The following is a 17,492-nucleotide window of genomic DNA, read 5'->3' on the forward strand; positions in this document are numbered from 1 at the left end:
TCCTTTTACAGGGTTTTGCTGGGTTTGTCTCCCCCCAAATTGTCATGTTTGGTATTTTTAAGACACTGAAATTATATCAAGTTCTTTCCACAAGTAGGAGGCAGTATCAATCTTAAGTAAATGATAATTCTAACACACCTGATCTCTACATCAGCTCTCATTGAAAACATCTCGTGGCCCCTTGACAGTATAGTATAACGATTTTCTAACAATCACTCTATTTGAAAATTTTACCTAAATAAACGTATGGATTTTGGATAATTTGATAAATGTTCACTTTTAAAATAAATATATTTTATATTTTATGATATAATAATAACTGTTTACCTATAGAACATGATTTATATAAATATTTCCAACACTCCAATCTCTCAGCCCTCACTGTTTTTTCCAATTTTTTTTATCATGGTAAAATATACACAACATAAAATGTATGATCTTAATTAACATTTTTAAGTGTACACTTTAGTAATATTAAATACATTCACAATGTTGTGCAACCATCACCCCTGTCCATCTGCAAAACTCTTCTCATCTTACAAAAGCAAAACTATATTATTAAACCCTCCTCCCTCCAGTCCCTAGCAACCACCATTATACCGTCTGTCTATAAATTTGACTGCTCTAGGTACCTTGTGGAAATGGAATCATACAGTATTTGTATTTTTGTGACTGGCTTATTTCACTTAGCATACTGCCCTCGAGGTTCATCAGTCCTGTAGCATGTGTCAGAATTTCCTTCCTTCTTAAGGCTGAATAATATTCCATTGCATATACACCCACATTTTGCTTACCCATTCATTTTAATTTTTAAAATTCTTAAAAGTTCTTAAATTCTGGTTAACATACAGTATGATATTAGTTTCAGATGTACAATATAGCGATCCAACACTCCATACATCACCCGGTGCTAGTCACACCAAGTGTACTCCTTTGTCCCTATCACCCATGTACCCCATCCCCCACACCCACCGCTGGTAACCATCGGTTTGTTCTCTATAGTTAAGAGTCTGTTTCCTGGTTTGCTGCTCTCTGTCTTTTCCCCCTTTGCTCATGTGTGTTGTTTCTTAAATTCCACCTATGAGTGAAATCATATTGTCTTTCTCTGATTTAATTCACTTAGCTCCATCCATGTTGTTGCAAATGGCAAGATTTCATTCTTTTTTATGGCCAAGTAATATTATTCCAGTGTGTGTGTGTGTGTGTGTGTGTGTGTGTGTGTGTGTATCACATCTTTATCCATTCATCATCGGTTGATGGACACTCGGGCTGTTTCCATAATCTGGTTATTGTAGATAATGCTGCTATAAACATCGGGGTGTCTACCCATTCTTTTGTTGATGGACACATGACTTGCTTCCATGCTTTAGCTATTGTGAATAATGCTAGTTTGAACATAGATGTCCAAATACCTCTTTGATAACTTTTTTCCAGTTCTTTTGGATATATATGCAGAAGTAGAATTGCTGGATCATGGGGTAATTCTATGCTTGATTTTTTTGAGGAAGGGTCATACTGTTTTCCACAGCAGCTATACCATTTTCATTCCCATCAACAGCACACATGCCTGTCCCTTACTTTTTACTTTGAGATGCCCAAACAGCTCATTTGCTAGATTCCTTGGGTACCCTAACATTATCAGTGCTAGTACTCAGTCACCACAAAGTTCAAATATGGAACACTGCTGCTTACCTAACTGTGTCTTGATTGCATCCGAAATCTCAAGCATTATGGATGCAGGAAGTTTCACAGTGGTTTCATTAAGGCCTGGAATAATAAGATGGACTGCAAGGAAATAGAATAGGGTAAGAGAAAGAAATGCATCATGACATGAAACAAAGCCCAGAGCATCAGATAATAGACACTATGAAATTTCGTACTTATTTGGCTTCATCAGTTTTAACTCAAACCTAAAATGTCGGAAAAAGAAATATGACTGTACTTTAAACAGATTTTTTGTAAGTATTCAGAACTGAACTACAAAATCCTCTGGCTTTTAATCTATAGAATCAAAAATAGTAAAATTGCTGTCTAACATATATAGTGAACAAAATACCATTATTAATAATTTTTAAAAGAGCGGTTCAACGCAACAAGGACTCCCTCTGATCTGCAACACTGTGGAGCGAGTAGGATGAGTGCCATCACTCCCACCAGGCGTGGGCAGGAGTTGTTTTTCTAACACACACTCATAGAGGTAGCATCTCTTGGCTCCTAGCCTGGCATGGACATGAGCCAGAATGCTCAGTACTAGAAGGAAATGAACCAACATCAATTTAATAGACCTGCTAACCGTGTAAAATTCCATAAGGTCCCTATTATCAAAAAATAGCCTGACGTGCTTACTGTAGGTACAGATACCAAGATACACTCACCTACTATTGTTCCTCCAAAGGGTGTCTTATCTGGGGATTTAGTTGAAGCCCTGTGAGTAACATTCTGAATCACTGTTGAAATACAAAAGGTAACAGTCAGGAAACAGTAAATAGCTGTAATGTGAAGACATCTGCACTGGGGAAGCCCTCATATATCTTTTTAATTAACATAAAGTAACTCTTTGGGCTGGTACACAGCCAACGAAGGGACTGGAAGGCACATCTCACCTTCACACGTATGCCTTACTTTAAGTAAGGAAAGTTATCATAAAGTGTTCCATTCAAATGAGCTGAAAATTTCCTTCCTCATCTCCATTCCCCGCAGCCTTCCCAAGTTAAAGAAGCAGCACAAAATGCGGCAATTAATATAGTAAATTTTAAAAAGTGAAAATGTATATTCTCAAAGCAAAGAATCTGGACTATTTCAATACTGACACTGTTTGGAGAATACACTTGAGACACTGTGTTTTCTTAAAATGAATAATTACTTTAAGTGTCTAATCTCTTCTACAAAGAAACTTTTTGGAAATAATGGAGTCACTTTAATAATTAAAAAAAACTGAAAGTCAAAACAAAAACAAGTATATGCTGAAATGAAATAAGATATCATAATTCTTGAAAACTGTATGTCTTTACTCTCCCTAAAAGGAACACTAAATCATAGTTTTTATTTCACTAATCCAAATAGCCTATTAATGATTTGCTTCATGTATGCCAGCTTAACAAAGTCACACATATTCAGATGGCTTTTAAAAATTTAATACTTATTGTGGTTGCTTTGTATCAGAAGTTTTACTTTGGTAAAACACAACCAATGTGACTTGCCAAGACTTGGCCTATTGGTACAAGAGCCAAAATTATCTATTAACTTCTAATTTGCTAGACCATACTGATTTCTTCACACTTTTGCTTTAAAACAATCAGAAAAATTGGGGGGAAAGTGCTATATTTAATTATCTCAGTGGAAAAAGTGTATGAAAAATAGTTCTAAACTATAAACTGTACTGGAATTAAAATTAAAAAATAGTTCTAAACACACATCCAGAGCAGACTCCTACAAATTACCTTGTTTGATGACTGTTATGGGGATTAGCTTCCTTGGGACATAGGCTGGCTGAAAAGAGAAGGAGTCAGCTTTTTAGTTAGTGTTAACTTTTTTTTTTTTTTTTTAAGAGCAAAGAATTGGAAATAGCCCTGTGTTATCTACAGTTGCTGGAAAGATCTTTAGTGCATATATCTACCTCTGTTTTATTGGACTCATTTGGTTTCCCCCATAAATGCCCAAAGGCTTGAAAGAAGCGGTTTCTGCAGAACCCCCATTATTTTAGTTGATCTTGAAACTGCAATGAAAGGAACTAAACCATGTGGATTGTCTACTAGTTGATTTATCACTTCATTTGAGATGTGACCCAACCAAATTCTGTCTTTACATGTCCTCTCAAAAAGACGCTAAGCTACATATTATCTTTTAATACGGTCCACATCCACGGTTTGAGTGCACCCAGCTGCTGCTGCTGCTACAGATAACCCGACTACCATGAACTCCTGAGGCCAAGCATCTCCTTGCCCAAGAAGGCAGAGCTGGGACTCAGATGCAGACATTTCTACCTCCAAATCCTATACTCTAAGCCATTCTGTACATATTTATGCACAAAGGACCTCAAAATAGAAAGGCATCCCAGGGCACGGTGCATTCTCCCCTCTCCCTAATTGCCTCAGGCATCCCACAGGAAGTTTTGATGTCATGGGGTGGCTTGCACTAGGGACAGGTTTACTGTTAACTTTCAAGTGGTGTCATCACTGGACAGAATTGTGAGCCAAGGACAAGACAGCTAAGGGAGAGACATAGGAACAAAATAAGGGAAGCAAATATATAAGGAAGAATGAGACTGAGTTAAAGAGGGGAACATGCCATTGATTTGTTGATGCTTGATTTAACCTGTACACATGATAAAGAGACCTCACATACCAGATCTATCAATAATCCAGGATGTGCTGGGTAAGATACTTACCGTATAGGTGTTTACAGTTGTGAGCAACAGAGACTTGTTAACATGCTGCCATTTTAGTGACTAATGTGCCCATAAAAAGAGGGGCCACAATACCAAGCTTACTGTTGGCTATTTTTCTTCTTGTATTAAGGTCCTTATACTTGAAAACCACAAAAAAAACAGGGGCACCTGGGTGGCTTAGTCGTTAAGCGTCTGCCTTCGGCTCAAGTCATGATCCCAGTGTTCTGGGATTGAGCCCCTCATCTGGCTCCCTGCTCAAGAGGAAGCCTGCTTCTCCCTCTCCCTCTCCCCCTGCTTGTGTTTCCTCTCTTGCTGCCTCTCTGTCAAATAAATAAATAAAATCTTCGAAAAAAAAAAACCCACAAAAAAAAAACCCAGAAGTTTTGCATTACCAGGTTTTTTAAACTATTTACAGCCATAGACTGAATCCTTGCATCCCCTCAAAATTTATATGTTAAAGCTTAACTCCCAAGTGTGATGGTATTTACAGGTAGGGCTTTTGAGGAAGGATTAAGTCCTAAGAGGCCCACCCTCTGAATGAGATTAGTGCTCTTATAAAAGAGGCCCCAGAGAGTCCCCCCACCTTTCTGTCCTGTGAGGACACAGCGAGAAGAGGGCTATCTGTGAACCAGGAAGCAAGCTCTCACCGGACACCAAATCTGCCAGCACCTGCTCTTGAACTCCCTGAGCTCCAGAACCCTGACAAATAAATGTTTGCTCTTTAAGCCACCCAGTCTGTGGTATCTTGTTATAGCGGCCCTAATGGACCAACACACCCAGTAATTTCCTCCATAACAATCTAGTCCAATCTAATCTAATCCTAAACTAGGGAATTAATCAAAGATAAACACCCTTATATATAAATTATTACCACTAGGCAAAACAACTACATCTTCCAAAAGCAGAGCTTTTATTAAATACACTAGGTTTCAAATTTTTGACATCTATTTAACGAAGTGAGAAATACGCATAATAGAAATACAAAGATTAATTATATATACACTATAACCTAATTTTATAACAAGTATGTATACACAAATTATCAGAAAGAAATAGATCATAGGGTTTTTTTTTAACAGTGGTTGTTTTTTATAAACAGATTAATTTTTATACTTTTCTCTATTTCCCAATTCCTTACAAGCATGAATTTCATCTTAATTGAGTTTTTTTTGATCAACAGGCTGTTCAGTCACTACATATGCTTACGTACTGTACAGCTTATTTGCTATTGGTAAATAGAATGACGTAAGTATGGTTTATACAGAATTTTTCCCAGGCAAAGGGGAAGGGAACAGTAGAAATACAAGTATAACCTTCAGTGGGAGGTGAAAAAAAAACAAAATTCTCAGCTTTGAGGTCACCCTGGCAGCAGGATCTCTTGCAGTTTTATCAGAAGAAAATTAAATAGGAGCCCTTGTACACAGGATCCTTTCCCAGAAAGGCTCTGCCTCAGGTGCCTACCTGACTTCTACCTGTCCTGCTCTAGCGAAAGGGTTGCCAGCACATGGCCTTTATCATCTGAGAATTTTAAATGCCAGCTGTGCCAACCTCCAGCCACATGGGAGCCACTTGCTGGAGGAGCCACATTATCTTTCCAGGCACTAATAACGATTTTTGTTAAAGCTGTAGCTACAGTTCCAAAGATTTTTGAACGGCTTGTTCTCCAGCCCTATGAGTCCTGCCATTTAGCGCACGTTTTGCAGAATGCAAAGCTGTTCAGACACATCACAGTTTAGCAGAAACACCTACATGTTGCTGTGTTGATTGCTTTGGAATTTCATTATTTCAATTTTTAGTTCCTTTGCTGTGATGATTTGTTTTAAACAATTTTTGACAAGGACAAATGGAAACTAGTCCAGTCTTCACATGAATGGCACGAAGCTTCTCTTTGAACTCTACCTTGAGCGTCTCCCAATGTTCTATTAAGATGATGACAAGACTATATGTACAGTATGTGCTGCCAAAAAACAAGGAAATAATTTAGCTGCAGAATCCAATGCTTTCTAGACCTCCAATTACGCTCGTGCCGAATCTGCAGTCCAAACATGCATCAAGACTGGACTCTTGAGTAGCTGACTCTCTGGAAGGAGGGTTTTTAGGAGCAACAGGAAAATAGTCCTGCCTCAACTATCTATGCTGAAGGCTCCAAATTCCCAGTAAGAAGCTGGCATCATGAGTCCTTTCCCTCTGTCTTCTTGTAGAAGTGTAGGGAAATGTCTGTTACTGGGATCCACTGAGAAATGAAATACTGTGATAACTTTGAAGTTAACAGTGTTTAACCAATTGCAACCCAATTTTAATCAAACTGTTCCATGTAGTGTTTTTTAAAAAAGATACCAGTAACCCTTCCTCGCCTCCCCAGTTTTGCTCTTTAGCCATGTCCTTGCTGGCTCTTTTCTGTGGAGCTTTGGTTGACTCCCATTCCCGCTGCAAGCCTTCATCACCACTTCCTTCCACAGCTCTCATCCTCCCTTCGTTTAATAAGTATTTTGTATGTGTTTACTGTATGCCGAGAAGTAAGCATACTTCCCTTCTGCCCTAGAAGAAATGTGGTATTATATTTTCCTGACTTTCAAGATATCCTGTTCCTTAAGAACCTAGGTTGTACTATATCCTGAGCTAGGAGACTAGTTAAGGGAGTTCATTTCTACCATTTTTGAAGGGACGTTGTGGCTGAGTATCCAGTGGGGAGATCATATGGGGAGAGGATGCTGATGTGGTAAACAGCAATGAACTGACAACCAATTCAGCTGATTTTAGTCCTGGTTAGGGAAAGCCTATGCTTATCTAGAAATAACCAGAATAGTAGTAATCATATAGGATGAGGGACTTTCTATTCACTCTGCATTATACTAACTTCCTCCTGATATTATTTTGAAAATTGATACATGTAGTGCTAATGCTGTTCTTTGTAGGCTCTTCTTTACTGGTTTGTCTATTTGGTATTTTCGTGGTGTCAGAAAATTCACTATCGATTTAACTTTATTTTCAGGTCCTGAGATTTAAAAAAAACTGTCCATTTGGGGAGTGGCAAGGGTTGCTCAAAATCATACTTCAATGGTTTAAGAGCCAAACCACATGAGAAGAACTTGGGCCTGTTACACTGTGGTTTTAATTCATTTTTAGGATGTTCTAATGAGAGTTACGAAATATATTGATTTAATCTAATGTCCTACTTGCAAAAGTCTTCATATTTCTGGTCGTTTAAAGAGGAGTCAGACATACACCTTTGATAATATTATTGGCCTAAATACAAATTTTTCAAGTTTCTGCTTAACAACAATTGCTAAGAACAGAAGGATACCTGATATATTCATTGCACACAATCTTAAGGTATGGGTGGGGACCACATGGCATTCCTCCCTATTTACCTCACTCATCTGGTAACTGTTACACTTTAAAAATTGGCACTACTTCTCTCTTTGACAATAGTAGACATGCTTTTAAAAAGATGGGTGGATCTGTGGTGGAAAAAAAATGGAAGGGTGAAAACAGATGTCATATATTAGAGGAAGGCTGATTCTAAGGAAATTGGAATTAAACAGTTAAACTTATATTTTAAAATCTCCGTTAAATGCTATGTACTTCAAAATTTGATTGTTTAGGGGCACCTGAGTGGCTCAGTTGGTTAAGCATCTGCCTTCAGCTGAGGTCATGATCCCAGGGTCCTGGGATTGAGCCCTACATTGGGCTCCCTGCTCAGTGGGGAGCCTGCTTCTCCCCCCCTGCTTGTGCTCTCTCATGCTCTCAAATAAATAAATAAATAAAATCTTTAAAAAAAAATGTTTAGCTAGTGAACTAGTAAGATAATTAAGTTTTTTAAAAATACAGACATAACGTATTAAAATTAGGTCCTTTCAGCCATTGTTCTTGATTGAATCATTATTTACCTATATATATATACACACACACATATACATATGTATATATACACATATGTGTGTATATATATACACACACATATGTATATATATACACACATATATATATACATGTATATGTATGTGTGTGTGTATATATATAAAATAAAACCTAATAGTAAACATTAGGTTTCACCTCCATAAAAAGTGTTCTAGATTCTCAACAAGAACGAAACAGCAAAATTATGATGTGTTTTTTTTCTTTCTCAAGATCATGGATCTCAAGTAATACAATTTATATAGAAAGAATCATGGTTTTGTTTATGCACCTTTTCCTTGTTTTCCTAGAGGTATAAGTAGGTAGGGGTGATACCGATAGTATTTAACAAGTGCCAGAACAAAGGCACCAACCAGTCAGAAGAGACCACTGCTCCCTGTCCCTGGCGCACGCGCACTGGGGCCAGCAGAACGCGTCCTTAGAGAACATGAATTACGTATATAATGTAACCGAATGCTTAAGATGCAGCTTCTTTAACATTCGCGTTTTTAATGTAAATATTTATCTTCTAAAAATGGATAACCTAAAGTTCAAATTGTTTATCCCTTTTCAAATATCTCTGTTTAGAAGATACTAAGTTGTTGCTGCATGTAAGTTCTAGATGTAAGCAGGCACTGTGAATGAAAGCATTTCCCAATGTATCATTTGCTTAAAACTCTAAAAGTAAATTGATTTCATATCTCTTAAAACATTGCCTTCTAAAAGCAGTCTCTGAGACGTCTGTCTTAATATCTGGATTGATACTGACTTTATTTGGACTAAAATATACCTCTAAAATATCAAATCTATTTTCATAATCGATTCTAAGTGGCCTTGTAAGATGCCCAAAGGCTATTCCAAGAGGTTCCTTTTCAACTTTCCTGTGTTCCAGAGCTACCCAAGAGCACAGATGGCTTTCCAGAAGGTGACAATGAAGAAAGTCTCACAGAGAAGCCTTAAAATAGCTTTTCAATTAATTTGGGCTTTCCTTTGGAAATAGCCAAGAGTTTCAGACCACAGCTCGTCACAGCTGGCTGGAGTTGGGGGGACTCCGCCCCACAGCTTGAAGTGATAAAATATCTGGCTCTGGGTCAAAGATGTAGGAAGTTTCTTCCTGGACCTTCTCATCATGGCTATTTATGATATGAAAAAGAAATTAAATTCCTTGGGAGTAAACATCAATCACCCTTCCCAATTTTGCTGAGTAACTGTCACTAGATGAAATATTCTGCCACAAGACATTATTGGGATATGATTGCTGATCAAAAGGAATGAAAGAAATGACATCATTGAGTCACATGTAAGACAAAGCAGGATAGCCAAGAGAGTGGGAGATAAGAGATGTCTCCTAGGTAACCACTCACAACACGAGTAGGGATTGTTCTAGAAGAGAAACAAAGAGCGACTCTATTGCCTGTGATTGGATTTGAGAGAGACAAAGCCAGAGCGACCTTAATAAGGAATGGCACAACTCAATACTTAGTACTAAGCCAAATGATTGTTTGGGGAAAAAAAATGCAGACCCTAATCAATATATAACCTTACTACCTGAATACAGCGAAATAAAACTCATATAGAGTTTAATTATCACAAAATCAGAATAGGGAAATCACAAAAAATTATCACAAAAGCAGAATAGGGAAATATTTGCTCTCTGGAAGGGAAGGGCTTTCTAAAATAGAATCCAATTGAAAATATGACAATGAAAAAGACAAATAATTTGATTAAACAAATGTTAAGACTTGCCTATTTCAAAAATCCCATAAACAAAATTGGTAACAAATGTGAGAATATTCCTAGATGATATCACAGAGTTGATGTTCTTTAATCTATAGTCTTTAAACTATTCAATAAAACCTATGAGATTCCAATAAAGAACTAAATTTAAGAACTAAAACTAAAGGTCATTAAATGGAAAATCAAATGGCTAATAAACAAGTGAAGAAAGTACTGCTATTTTAGAAATCAGAGAAATAAAGATTTAAAAAACCATTTTGCACTATTACGTTAGCTAAAAATGTAGTGATGGAAATATAGAATGTTGATAATCAGGGCACTATAGCAAGATAACTCTGATACATTGATAGCAAGATTGTAAAGTGGCACAATCTTTCTAGAAAGAAATTTGATCATATATCTTAGGAAGTTTTCAAAATGTTAATGCCTCCTCTACCTGCTCAGGACATAATGGCCTTTATAATTGGGCATGTGATTTAAAATGCAAACATCTCTGTGATGGTTATAACAATGGCGTACATTTATAACAGGTAGCACATGACTGGTATGGTGCTTCCTGAGAGGAGGTTTTGACAAGTGGAGGGAAAGAGAGAACAAGGGACTGAGTTTCTGTAGTGGGGGCGGTGGGGGGTCTGGATCCGGGGGATTGCCAGGCACCTAAGATGTGCAGATATTTAATGCACTCTGGAGAGGCTAGGCACAGTAAAAACTGTGGGGGGTCTGGATCTGGGGGATTGCCAGGCACCTAAGATGTGCAGATATTTAATGCACTCTGGAGAGGCTAGGCACAGTAAAAACGAAGCAACTTCGTTGTTTTGAAAAGGTTGGCTTTTGTAAGTAGGAGGTGAGGGGATAGAGGGAAGAGGACCGAGGACAGGAATGAATAATACCCATGTAAACAGAACATGTCCAAATTCACTCCGGAAACGTGTTACTCTAAAAACCAATCCACTGCACAGAGTATAATAAGCTTAACCTCAAAATACCTGGAATATGGAAATACTTGAGTAACTACATTGAATATCAATATTTTAGAGCTTTAAACATATTAGATAATCTGGTCTCAGACTTCCACCTCCAATCTTCTGAAAAAGCAGCAAATGCCTAAGGCATTAAGTACTTTACACAAAACCCCAGAGCCAGTCAGTTAATCCCGCATCAGTACTTCCTAACAGAACGATTTCCTTATAAAAACAAAACAACAACAACAAAAACATAATGCAGACGCAATTGCTAAAAAACATTCCTGAGAATAACCTGGTACCTACCACTGTGTGGACTTGGTCATAGGTGCTTTGGATTTTCCCATTAACTTTGTTTTTACCTGACAGAAACAAGAGGAAAATAACATTATTTTCATTCTTTGTGTTCCTAATTCTTCTTACTCATTATGAAGAACTGTAACCCCTGTTCTAACTCTGCCGTGTTAATCGTTATTATTTGTTTGCTATCATCTCAAACACTGATTCCAATGAAGTCTGAATGAAAGGATGACAGGAAGAAAGCCCAGGGCCCCCTGAAGTCTTTTTATGTTCACTTCTACTGGCCCCGCTTTCAATTCCGAACACCTGCACACATTACTGCTGTTTTCACTCAGTTGGTGCTCATAGATCTGAGTTGATTTAAAATACTACAATGGCCAAAGAACTGTTATCAGTGGAGGCATCAAACATCAGCTTATCACTTTTTTTTGTTTGTTTAAAAAACCACTGAATATAAAAGGTTCTGAAATACTGATACTCAAATTTTGTTCACTTTCATATTTTCTTTAAGTACTAGAGGATAAAAATTAACTCATCTCATACTTAAGAATAAAATAATTAAAAACTGGGTCCTTAGGGAAAAAAGGTAAGAATTACAGAAAGCTCACTGAAGCAGTTCCAGGTACTTACTGCCAACGACAGTCTTGTGATTGAAAATCTTACTCCAAATTCCACCTTCTCCATTGTCTTTCACTCCGAATTCATAAACCGTGTTCGGTTTTAGATTTTCCACAATTGTTTCAGTGGCGGGACAGAGCTGAAAAACCCATTTCTTTTCCTTATCCTTTTCTCTATAGCGAATCGTATAGTATCTGTTAAATAACCAAAATACGACGCTTGAAATTCACAGGGAGGTTCAGAACGCTATTTCAAGTTTCTTAATACCTCACAGACGCCCAGCTACTTCTCAAAGACTGTGTTTAATACTGGCTTCTGTTTTTCTTTCTTTTAGAAATTGCAGAAAACATGAAAAAAAAAATAGCTCAGTGTGTATTTGTTTTTAATTTCTAATTCCGAGTTGGAGGGCGGGCAGCAGTGCAGTTACTGACTGACAGAATTCAGACCTCTCAGTTCTAGTATTTGCTACTTTGCAAAAGGAAAGTTGGAAAACGCTGGATGTTCATTTTTTTCCAATTATGCATAGAGCAGAGCATAGGCATAATTTTGTAAGTGCGTAATATTGTAGTTTTACAGCTGTACGGGTTTAAGCCTGGAACTGTATGGGTTTATGCCACGGAACATCCATTAAGGTAGCATCGTTCAATTTTGTAAAAGGGGAACCTGAAGCTCTAAGATGCATCGAGGACTGCGTTTTAAGGGTAAAATTTTCTTTTCATTATAAAAATAGAATCAAGACCACAGCCAAGCTAAGGGTACAATGAAAAAAAAATGAAACAATGCAAATTTAAGATCATGGTTACGTATATGCTTAGGGCTTTGTAATATTCAGCCATATATATGGTAAAGTAATGCTAATCCTCCCCACTTTTTTTGCACTTTTATCACATGCGAGGTTTTATATATATTCTCTCATTTAAATATCTTAAAGTCATCTTAAGTAGAAGTTATTAATCCCATTTTACAAATGTGAAAATAGAGATTCAGAAAGATCACTTAATTTGCCCATTGTTACCCACCCAGTGACTTTAACCAGTGGCAGAACCAGAATACAAAGATTCCTCTTGACCCTGCTCTGCACGGCCTCACAAAGTGGGCCGGCAGGTCAGGACAGGTCAGGACAGAGGAGTTCACCAGTACTGCGTACGGTAACAAGAAGGAACGAGTTAGAGTCACGTGTATCAGTATGAACAGATTTTATAAACAAAATATTGAATGAAAATAGCAAATTACAAGATGATACACACAGTCTCATATGATTTACATAAATATTGAAACACTCACACACACACAAAAAAAGCCTGTGTTTCCGTATATTATTTTTGGCATTGTAGAGGGACAACAAATATTGTAAGGTTCTAATATTTATGGTAGAGCTTTAGTTCCCAGTGAGTTAAATGAGGTTAGAGGTGGGGCCAAAAGGTAAATTTTATCTGCTTTTTATTTGTAAATAAACATTTTCAGTAAATAAAATAATACTTGTCAAGTATGATGATGGAAACATAGGTGTTTTTGTACTATTTTAAGTTCTTCTATTTTAAATTTTCTCTCAAAAATTTAGTACCTCTCCCCCATTCCCCACCCCTAGCATAATCTAATGGGCCAAGATTTAGGCTAGTTGCTTTTAAAGCCTTCCACAGTCACTCATACTCGTGCTAAAAATGTTGACCGTGCCACCTCTAAGTGCCGGGAGCAAGCTGTCGAAGCCACACCAACACAATTACCCAGAATCTCTGGAAACAATGGCCAGGGCTGGCTACACAATTTATGAGGCTCATTCCAAAATGAAAACATGGGACCCCTTGTTCAAAATTGATTAAGAATTTCAAGACAAAGACAGGAGAGCATTAAACCAAGCATGGGCCCTTCTAAGTGGGCGACCCCGTGCAAATGCACACGTTGAATGTCCCTTTAGTCAGCAGGGGGCTATTATTTAACAAATACAGAGAGGGGAGGATTGTCCGTGTTTCTGTACATTTGTATCTTGAATGTATTTGTGTATTCAGCCTACGTTCCTACTCGTTACAAGCTACTGAAGTGCCCGAAGTCATTCATTAGCCTCCTTCTCTCTAGTAAAACTACTGTCAGAGAAGCAAAAGCCAGAATGAGTGAAGGAGGCTGTTCAGTCAAAATATTAACTGCTACTGGGAACAAACGGTATGGAATACTAATCCTCTGTGTCCTGTAAATTGAAACATCAACAGAAATCCATGAAACGTTTATTGACAAGTATGCTGCATGGAATTTCTACTGTTTTTTTCCCCCGCCTTGGATACGACAAGATGTCAGAGTTCAGAGAAGCTAAAATCAGACCGGAGGGGAGACCACAATTATGCAGCTCTACTTTGGACACATCTCTCAATCCCTCAATTGCTCATATGATGGGGGGGGGGAGGGGCTGCTAACATAATGACCAAAGGCCAGATTCCAGGATTACCAATAAGCTTGATTTTATATCATCTTTCTAGGAATGAAATGGTATAAAAATGCTTTATGATCTTACCCACATGTTAAAAAAAAAAATCCATCCTCCGAATTTTTTTATCTTGATCACAAAGCATTTGAAATACCCTCTCTGATACCAAGTTTGTCAGGAAAAATAAATGTGCAGGCAGCAACTTTTCTCTTCTGCTTCAGAGAGGTTATCCTTGTCAACAGTGGCTTCATTGATAACTCTATCATATAGGCAAGTTCTAAGTGTTAAAAGAGTCAATAAGACTATTTGGCATAAAGTAATCAAATTTCCTTGATTTTAAAGCTAGCTTTAGGCCTTACAATGATAAACAAAGCTGAAACCTAGCACAGAGGAGGTACTCCATAAATATTTGTGGAATGAATAGAAAGGATACTTCAGTGCTCATGGGCTCATTCTAAAATTAGAATATAATTACTCTACATGGCCAATAATTCCATCACCAAAAACCACTAATCTAAACAATCGAGTTTACAACTGATCTTTTTCAATGTGTCATTGTGTAAGGTTTCACTTACCAAACTCAATATTCCCACAGAATCAATGCAAACTGAAGGACAATACAATAAATGTCTACCTCGAACATTTGCAGAGGGCTTAAGATTTTAAAATGTGTTTCAGTTTATTCATACAATAAACCCTGAAGAGAGAATAAGAATCATTACAGAAGAAAAAGGGACAAGTGTCTAAGTTCTGATCACCAGTGACAGAGCCAGGCAAATGGCTCTTTTCTGGCCCCTAAGCTAATATCTTTAGTACTGCACTAGACTGTCTTTTTACTGCGGGGCTTGGCCAAAGGAGATGAGAAAAGACAGGTAAAATGACCCAGAAGGGAAGAGGACAATCCTAAGTCCGTCTAACATTAGGAAAGGTTTGTTATTTCATTGTGTATTTACCATAACATAGAGTCACAGACTTCCCATTATTGTCTGAGGAGACTCAGGATCAAACGTTGACTGCACCCTTTTCTGAGGATGATTAAATTTGGACATAAGCACAAGTCTATTAAAGATACAGGTAGCATTCAGGGAAGGTCATCGGATCGGACCTCTGGAAAGCCTGCCTCTAGCAACTTGGGACTTTGAGAACAAGTTCATGTCCTAAGTGGTAAGGAACCATTGAAGGTAGTGTTTGGTTCGATTACAATGATCTCCGCTTACATCTCCCTAATGGTACGAATATTGACCGTAACGGTTATTGTAGCTTAAACAAAATCCGTAGCTCCTGGAAATGTCGTGGAGAAGGCAGGCAGTGGCTTGGCTTGGGTATGTGTCAGCTGCAAACTAGAAGCCTGATTTCATGGGAGTCTTTGCCCACTTACTCCTCATTTTTCTCCCTCAAAAGAGAACAGGGGTGGATTAGACAATCTTTGAGATCCCTTCTCTTCGTAAAAGATGACTGTAGCTGCCTATCAGACATTTTATTCCAATAAAACACAGAGGCAGAACACAGGATAGAATCCCCATAAACAAAATTTATGAAATAACTGGCAGTGAATTACCAAGAGCAGAAATTGAGTAATGTCAAGATAAATTTAGTCCTTTCACAAACTGGCCTGGCTTGATACACGTGGTTGGCTATCATTTGGGCTTTCTATGCTTTTTTTCCAGTGATGTTTTTGTTTCTATGTAATTAACTACTGTTATATTTCCTAAAGCATCTATTCCGCATATTTTTTGCTCTCTTCATATCAAAGGACACTTCCTGACACCTCCTTTGTCAATATTTTTGCTTCTTGCCTTGTGGAGACTGTGACTGCTGATACAAATTCTGCCCTCACTCCATTCTTCTCAAAGCGTCTCTCCCTATCACTCCCTCCCTGCCCCCCACTCTGATTTCAGGGTTCACAGAAGCATCTTGGTAATTTTATACCATTTCCTTATTCCATTCTCTCACTCTCTGAGTTGAATAACTGTTAAATGCTTTTCATTCTAGCAAAAATAAAATGAATATTCCCTTTTTATCCCTGCTATCTTTTAACACAAAATTACTTTTTTTAAAGATTCTATTTATTTGACGGGTGCCCGGTGGCTCAGATGGTTAAGCATCTGCCTTCGGCTCAAGTCGTGATCTCCAGGTCCTGGGATCTAGCCCCACATTGAGCTCCCTGCTCAGCGGGGTGTCTGCTTCTCCCTCTTCCTCTGCCACTCCCCACTGCTCCTGCTCTCTGTCTCAAATGAATAAATAAGCATTCTTTTTTTTAAAAAAAGGTTTTATTTATATGAGAAAGAGCGCTCATGCACGTACACAAGCAAGGGATCGGCAGAGGGAGAAGCAGGCTCCAGGCTGAGCAGGGAGCCCGATGCAGGGCTCGAGCCCAGAACCCCGGGATCATGACCTGGGCTGAAGGCAGACGCTCTACTGACTGAGCCACCCAGGTGGCACCAACACAAAATTTCCTCAAAGTAATCTACCTTATCCTACTTTCTCATCACTCGTGATGCCTAAATCTCTTTGTAATCTGGTGTCTGATCTGTCGATAAAACCTTTTGATCAAATCTAATGATTTAATCCTCCATGAATTTCCTAACGACCTTAAAATCTACTCATATTCTTCTGCAGATCTGCTCCTATTCCTGTTGACTTCTGGTGCCTTCTCCCCTCATGGCCAATCGGTTCTCAAGCCCACTTATGTTTCACTGTATGATTCCTCTTACTTGTCTCTTCTCTATTTCTAAGCGCTTATGGGACCAGTTTAGGTGTTTATTATCTTTGGACTCAAAATAATTTTCAAGCTGGTAAAAAATTCCCAAAATCTCTCTTCTTTATCACCTCCTGGTGGCTGGCTTAAAATCAACAGAAGGAATAAGTTTCTAGTGATTTTAGTGCTATCTAAAACAGAATAGCTTGCCTAACATGGCAGTTATAAAACAGGATTTATATTTATTCGACAGAGACAGCCAGCAAGAGAGGGAACACAAGCAGGGGGAGTGGGAGAGGAAGAAGCAGGCTCATAGCAGAGGAGCCTGATGTGGGGCTCGATCCCAGAATGCTGGGATCACGCCCTGAGCCGAAGGCAGACGCTTAACCGCTGTGCCACCCAGGCGCCAACAGGATTTTGATCTTAGGTCAATCTGACCAGAATTTGTATCCTCAATGTCTATGCTGTTACCATTGC

The 17,492-nt window shown here is 38.2% G+C and overlaps 1 protein-coding gene across 18 annotated transcripts in view; it reads right to left on the reverse strand.

The window, feature by feature from the left end:
* The window catches only part of LOC103673262 (ABI family member 3 binding protein), a 231,995-nt gene that overhangs the window by 124,637 nt on the left and 89,866 nt on the right, over positions 1 to 17,492 (reverse strand). For all 18 annotated transcript variants that reach the window (XM_040621162.1, XM_008702020.2, XM_008702019.2 and 15 more), the window contains exons 5-9: positions 11,914 to 12,095; positions 11,290 to 11,345; positions 3,441 to 3,489; positions 2,376 to 2,447; positions 1,693 to 1,785 (exon numbers count right to left, since the gene is read on the reverse strand). In XM_040621162.1, coding sequence (XP_040477096.1) covers positions 1,693 to 1,785; positions 2,376 to 2,447; positions 3,441 to 3,489; positions 11,290 to 11,345; positions 11,914 to 12,095 — 452 coding nt within the window. The remainder of the gene's footprint in view (positions 1 to 1,692; positions 1,786 to 2,375; positions 2,448 to 3,440; positions 3,490 to 11,289; positions 11,346 to 11,913; positions 12,096 to 17,492) is intronic.

Source organism: Ursus maritimus, unplaced genomic scaffold, assembly GCF_017311325.1.
Source record: "Ursus maritimus isolate PB19 unplaced genomic scaffold, ASM1731132v1 scaffold_4, whole genome shotgun sequence".
NCBI lineage: Eukaryota > Metazoa > Chordata > Mammalia > Carnivora > Ursidae > Ursus > Ursus maritimus.